The 7283-nt window shown below is 38.5% G+C and overlaps 1 protein-coding gene across 1 annotated transcript in view; it reads left to right on the top strand.

Moving 5' to 3' along the window:
- Window positions 1–531: 531 nt before the first annotated feature.
- The window catches only part of LOC125554898 (KRR1 small subunit processome component homolog), a 29445-nt gene continuing 22693 nt past the window's right edge, over window positions 532–7283 (top strand). Inside the window, exons 1-11 of the mRNA XM_048718279.1 lie at window positions 532–772; window positions 884–960; window positions 1070–1180; window positions 1478–1546; window positions 2370–2426; window positions 2512–2550; window positions 2655–2765; window positions 2855–2937; window positions 3017–3077; window positions 3435–3578; window positions 3670–3753. Coding sequence (XP_048574236.1) covers window positions 577–772; window positions 884–960; window positions 1070–1180; window positions 1478–1546; window positions 2370–2426; window positions 2512–2550; window positions 2655–2765; window positions 2855–2937; window positions 3017–3077; window positions 3435–3578; window positions 3670–3753 — 1032 coding nt within the window. The 5' untranslated portion in view covers window positions 532–576. The remainder of the gene's footprint in view (window positions 773–883; window positions 961–1069; window positions 1181–1477; window positions 1547–2369; window positions 2427–2511; window positions 2551–2654; window positions 2766–2854; window positions 2938–3016; window positions 3078–3434; window positions 3579–3669; window positions 3754–7283) is intronic.

Genomic DNA, 7283 nt, shown 5'->3' with positions numbered 1-7283 from the left:
TAAAAAGAAGTGTCCATACATGTTGAACTGACGGTAATGTTTTAAAATCAATGTTCACATATTAAAAAAAAGTGTTCATGTGTCTCATAAAAACTACTCCCTTCATTCACTATCATAATTGTTTTGGATATTTTAATATGGACTACATACTGACCGAAATAAGAAAACAAGCACACTAAATCATGTTATATACGTACATCCAATTCGAAAAAAAAGGTTAAAACATCTTACTTGAGGGGATATTTGTGTCGAGGGCACCCCACAGAAAAGGGGAAAAGGAAAAAAAAGGAAGAAAAAACAGATTACTGACCCCGGCCCATATGCCCTCTAGGTATAAACCAAACAAACCCAAAATCAGCACTGTCCACCGAACTTGTGAGCCGAAAGGCCCAATCCATCACATTTGCCCAGCCCAGCACACCAAAAACAAACACGCTTGATCTCAATGATGAAAAGAAGAAGAAAAAAACACGCACACCGCCTCAAATTCGTCCTGGCTTGCCAAACCCACACCGCCTCCTCGCGCTCCAATCCCTCGAGATCCAGCTAAACCCTAGCTAATCTAGCATCTCCGGTATGGCGTCGGAGGGCGGAACCAATGCGGCGGCGGCGGCGACGGAGGAGGAGAATCAGCGTCGGAAGGGGAAGCCTTGGGACGAGGATGGCCCCGGCAGCACCGACCGCTTGAAGGCGGAGAAGCTCGAGCCCTCCCCGAACGAGGGCCCCCTGCTCGAAACCACCTCCTTCTCCACCACCTTCGCCAAAGACAGAGGCATGCGACCGATCGACCCTCTCCCCCCTTCCCCCTCCTGCGATTCAATGGAATTGAAGCGTATTTGATCGCTGAGGTGCCCTGTTTGTTTGTTTGTTTGTTCGGGTGCAGAGGAGTCTCTGCTGGAGGCGTGGCCGGTCGTCAAGGGCGCGCTCAAGGAGCAAGGGGTCTCCTGCAAGCTCAGTTTGGTACGCTGATCACTTGTTTGGGCCTTTTTCTCAAGCAATAGATAGATAATTAATATCCAAATTTTGGGATCAGTCAGTCCCATGATGTTGTACATACGTGCGTGTGCAGAGTGAGGGATCCATGACGGTTTCGACCACCAGGAAGACCAGGGACCCCTACATTGTTGTCAAGGCCAGGGACCTGACCAGACTCCTGTCGCGGAGTGTCCCTGTACATCAGGTACACAAGCATATCCTTTGTTGCTCATCGATCGAGCCCTTCAGCTTCTGTGCAACTCTGTCTGACATGTGTCAATGTATATATGTATTATGGAGGTTTTTGTTTAACTCGCGGGTGGCATCATTCGGCAAATATCTAACGGATGAGAATTTGAGTACCCTATAATGAAAAAAAGAGCATTCCCTTATATGTATTAAATGTGCCATTCTTATTCTAGAGTCCCTGACACCGACACCTTGATCATATTTTTTCCGGGAGTTGTTCATCCCAAATTAAACCTGTACTAATTTTTTGCAGGCGATTAAAATACTCAATGATGATATGACCTGCGATATTATTAAGATTGGTGACCTCGTACGGAATAGGGTAAGGCTCTTTCATTCTTGAACTTCAGCTCTGTGCAGTTGCACAGAATGCTTTGACTTTACCATGATTATTGCTGCTGTGGTTCTCTGCTAGCTATCAAATATTTCAACAAGAAGAACAATGTAAAGAAATTTTTAATTGTCAAAGTAGGTTGTAGAACTAATCAAATAATTATATATTAGACATTAGATAACCTTTAGCTATTCCCTTTTCTCCTGACTCTGGATGCTTAATTGCATTTTGTTGTTTCAGAATTACCTACTACTCCTTCCATTCACTATTATAAGATATTCTACAATCTAATATTTTTGAACAGAGGGAGTACAATGTAATTGTGTTAGGAAGTTTTTCATCTCTTATATGCACTGTGTGTTGTATTTATTTTTTACTTTGTTTTGTCCATTTTTATGATGACACCCCTAAATTACATTACTTAGGGTAATTTACAAGGTCAGTGTTGTCTTTTTCACATATGCTCTCACATTTTATAGATTTACTGGAGATAATGCTGTGTTCCACCTAGTTGCATAATTGCATGTGTTGTATACTCTGTTTCCTCGATAACAGTTTCATGAATCCAAATATAAAAATACTCGTTTTGTATTCTACAATCTACTCCCTCCGTCCAATAATATAAGATGTTTTTGCAAGCTAACATAGTTTGCGAAAACTTTTTACATTATGGGATGGAGGGAGTAATATTTCTGTTTTTAGTGTGATTTAGATTATGGTGATTTCTTAAATTACGCCTTAGATCATTCTCTTTTGCCGCTCTTGATGAATTTAGCTTTTACTCAGTCCAATAATAATGTGCCATGTACAGAAAAGGTTTTCTGAACGGAGAGAGCGTCTGTTAGGACCTAATATGTCTACCCTTAAGGTATCACTCTCATATGGTTCTTGTCCTGTGGTTGTGTCTCCTTTAATGTACTCCTGTGTTCACATGTTTGTTTTGTGCACTACAGGCCATAGAGAATTTGACTGGCTGCTACATCTTAGTTCAGGTTTTTCCATAATTTCAACCTTAGTACTTCATCAAAGTTACAGTACAGATTTATAGGTGTACTACCTTTTACTCTTTATGCTTAAATATTGACTATCATGAAAGGGAAATACTGTTGCTGCCATGGGTTCCCTCGACGGAAGGGGACTAAAACAAGTCAGAAAGATTGCAGAGGATTGCATGAATAACATAAAGGGTCCACTGGATCACATTCAGGTGACTGATTTGGTTTTACCACATGTGTTTTGTTATAAGGTGTATGCCTGTTGCCTAAAATTACTTACCAGTTTTTGTTAACTAATCAGGAACTCAAAAAAGAACGTGAGCCGGCTAAAACACCTGCCCTGACTAATGAAAGCTGGGGCAGGATTCTACCAGAGTATGAGAAGTAAGGAATTTTGCACCGTATTTCATACTGAAAAGTTGGTGTTGCGTCTTATGCCTGCGCGTTGCTTGCTGTTTTCTAGGGAGAATATCAAACTGAAGAAGCCGTACACACCCTTTCCATCTCCACAGCAGCCTAGCAAGGTGTGACTCAATCTATTTTTGGTTTCTAGAGCATGCTATTGCAGTTGTTTTACAGTTTTTGGTATGCTGATTTTTCACCAATTCATGAACTGCTATGGTGGTTAGCAGTCTTCATGATTTCATTCGAGCTGGCCATCCTACAGCAGTGCAGCTGACCATATAATTCATTCCATGTTAATTTCTAAGATCAGTGCAGTTCACAACGTGCTACTTGAATTAGTAGAATCAACAACCCACGTGCTATGTAGATTTTTCCTTGTACTGTGTGGGTATTGTATTGTAGCAGTTGCAACTGAAAATGTTGGCTTCTTTACCTACTGTTTGATTAATAATATCTTGTCATTATGTATACTGTAGACTGGTATTGAACTTGAGAATGGCAAGCATTCTCTAAGTGATAAAAAGAAGTCGACAAAGAAACTTCAAGAGAAGCCGGACAAGCAATCGAAGAAAGTGGATGGAAACAAAAGAACGAGAGAAGCTGCATTTATTCCCCCAAAGGTTAGGTTTCCCTTTTGTGTTTTCTTTCTGTCAGTATGATCCACCTTTTCTTGTAGTATTAGTTACTAAGCACTGGTTGTTTTTGTTTCAGGGGAGCACTGCAGGTTCATCTGAGTCTGCCATGGCCACCAGTGGCGATAACGAGGTTGCTGATATGGTGGCCATGCCCTCAAAGGTAGCACCACTTTCGTTCTACCTTTGCTACAAAATCTTGTCCAACCATTTTTAGGCCTCTTTTGGTTCATAGGATAGGATTATCGTAGGAATAGGAATTTTGTAGAAAATGAGATGACATGTATCTCAAATCCTATAAGTAGGAATAGGAAACGAGATGTCATTTGGTTGACACCAAAGGAATTTTTCCATTGAGGCCTCCTTTGGTTTGGAGGAATTTCATAGGAATTTTAGAGGATATGATTCTTATAGGATTTTTTCCTTTAGAGCCCTTTGGTTCATAGGAATAGATTCCTATTCCTACATAGGATTGGTTCCTATCCTCCACATTTCATAGGAAAATAAAAATGAGCCTAGACTCAATGGAAAAATTCCTTTGGTGTCAACCAAATGACATCTCGTTTCCTATTCCTACTCATAGGATTTGAGATACATGCCATCTCATTTCCTACAAAATTCCTATTCCTATGATAATCCTATCCTATGAACCAAAAGAGGCCTAAATCTAGGCTCATTTTTATTTTCCTATAAAATGTGGAGGATAGGAACCAATCCTATGTAGGAATAAGAATCCATTCCTATGAACCAAAGGGCTCTAAAGGAAAAAATCCTATAAGAAATCCTATCCTCTAGAATTCCTATGAAATTCCTCCAAAGGAGGCCTTAACCTATTTTCGAGTGTGGGCTGCTGCTGCTGTATACTGAAGAAAGTAGGATGGTCTTCTCATGATTGTGAATCTGCTCTGTTTGCAGAAGAAGGCAAAGAAGTAGTGGGCCGCAAGAAAATGTGAGAACAAACGAGCTGTACGTATCACGCCCTAGAAAGAAGCAGAAACTATCCGACCCCAAGTAACCGCGCGTGATATGAATGCACGGCGTCAGTGACTTCCTGATAGAGGCTATGTTAGTTTTGAGTTAGTCGAACCACCACCATCGTGCCGCCGTACCATCAAATAGACCGAAATTTGCTTTTTGAACCAAAATAATTTCTTAGGAATCCTTTTGTATGAATTGCTCGAAAAGTTTTTGTGGGCGATTTATGGTCTACTTTCAGACACTGCTCTCGGACGAGAGCTTATGTATGACGCCCGTGGGCGTCAAACAGGGGAGTCTTAGCTTAAAAACCCGGTTGATGTTTTTTAGGAGCTAGATATTTTTATAACCTATTAAAAAATAGAAAAAAGTATTTTAAACAAAATTTGTTACGTATGTGTTATTTTATGTTTGGTGTATATAAAAAGTTCAATGTATAATAAAATATGTTTGGTGTGTTATTAAAATGTTCCTTATAATTGAAAAAAGTTCACCGTACATTAAAAAGTGATCAATGTACACAAAAAACGTAAAATGTTCGCCATATTTGAAATAATGTTCATCGTATATTAGACAAATGTTCACTCTATATTGCAAAAACAAAAATAAAAATTAATACATGTGGAGAAGAAAAAAAGGGAACCAAAATCTCAAAGAAGAAAAAGAAAAACGAAAGAAGGAAAAAAAGAAAAACCAAATCAAAACAACCCGCAGAAAAAAACGCGTGCATGCGTCAAATAGGCCAGCCACCACCAAACGAGTACCCTCGCCTCCTTCGTTGCGTAGCCGGTCCAACTAGCTTTTCGGTTTTGGGATGGTTTTAGAGACCCTTCTTTTGTGCTTTCTTTCGTGGGTTTTCTGCCTTTTCATCTTCGTTTTCTCCTTTTTTTTTCATATTCCTTCTTTCTTTCTTTTAGTATTTTCGTTTTATTTCATGTTAGTTTTTTCTTCTTTTATTTATTTTATTTTTTATTCATTTTGTGTATATCTTATGAATTTGTGAGTATTTTTTCAAATCATGAACAGTTTTAGAATTCTCAAACATTATTTATGATAACATGGACGTTTTTTAAATTCATGAAGATTTACCGGAAAAGACTTTCGCCCACAAGGTCCAACAAGGTTCTCACCGCACACACACACACACATACATAGCACAAACTGGTCCAAAGGGGTTGTGGTGAGGGAACAACTCAACAAGCCCTAGAAAAAATGAATAAACATGCGGCGAGATTTTTTTTACGAATCATGTACAGTTTTCGAATTCACCAAAAAACATACAAATTCATGAATAATTTTTGAAATTGTAAACATTTTTCTGAAACTCGTGAATTTTTTTTAATATGGAAACAATTATTAAAAATTGACAAATATTTTTATGTTTTTATGAAGAACAATTTTTTTAATCAATGAACTTTCCTGGAAATTCTGAAAAAAATCTGAACTTGTGAACATTTTCAAAAATTCATGAACAATTTTTGAACTCACAAACATTTTCCAAATTCATGATCATTTTTCAAATATGCAAAAAAACACAAACATTTTTTTGAATCTATGAACATTTTATGATTTTCCCATTATTTTCAAAATCATTACATTTGTTGAATTCACAAAAATTTCATGATTTCTCAAATATATTTTTTAAATTACCATTTTTAATAGTTTGGAACTTTTCTGAAATCCTAGATTATTTTAAAGAAGAGAAAAGGAAAAACAAAAGGCAAAAATGCGAAATAGAAAAACCAGGGGCGTCCCGCCATGTTCCTGTAGATGAAGGGGAAGTTTTGGAGATTGTACTGAATCCCGTAAATTTTATAGAGGAGAAGTTTCGAAGATTATACAGGAGAAGTTGCCAAGATTATACGGGATCCTATAATCTTTTTTACATGTTTATGAAATTGTTGAAGAGCTTTTTGGGTCCACATTTTCCTAAACTATGGCCTTGTCGATGACAGCCAAAAAGTCTTCGTGCACATGTGACATGTCCCAACGTCCTGGAGCCGCAGTCGTTGTTGTTGAACCCTTGAATCGTTCTGGAGCGCCTTACAGCATATGTCGTCATCGTGAATGCAAGGCGATATACTAACCTCACCGCTCCAAAGAGACGACAGAAAACTACGTCGAAGCTCCATCAAATCTGTTTTGACGGACAACCTCGAGAAGGATCGGAACCCGAAAGACTAACTTGAAGGTGAGACGCCACCATTTGCCTGAACATCGCCCTTGCAAGAAAATAAGCTAACCTAAACCAAAAGCCAGAACCAAGGCACGCCAGAGCGTCAGGCAGAGGGGAGGAGATTCCGTGGGCTGGCCGACGGAGCTGAAAGGGATTAGATCTATAACTACCTCCGTCCTAGTTTACTAGACCCCTCGTAGTTTAGATCATGATTTTAACTACTCTCTCCGTTCACTTTTGTAAGTCATTTCAGACAACTCAAAATAGTCTGTTTTGCACATTGTCTGAAATGTCTTCAAGGTCTTATAAAAGTGAACATAGGAAGTAATAAAAATACAAGTTATACATAACAAAAGTAATAGCACTCAAAATTTACGTTCAAACACGAATCAAACAATATAATTTCTGGTGACATGCATTAACATTTTGATAGCCAAATACTATATCTGGTAAAATTTTGATCCAAAATATGATGATGACTAATAAACCCCAGACAGAGGTAGTAGAATTTATTTATTTAGTTTTGCATGGACGGAGGTAGT

This window comes from Triticum urartu, chromosome 4, assembly GCF_003073215.2.
Source record: "Triticum urartu cultivar G1812 chromosome 4, Tu2.1, whole genome shotgun sequence".
Lineage (NCBI taxonomy): Eukaryota > Viridiplantae > Streptophyta > Magnoliopsida > Poales > Poaceae > Triticum > Triticum urartu.
Note: the sequence above shows the minus strand (reverse complement) of the source record. Positions and strands in the feature narration are given on the sequence as shown.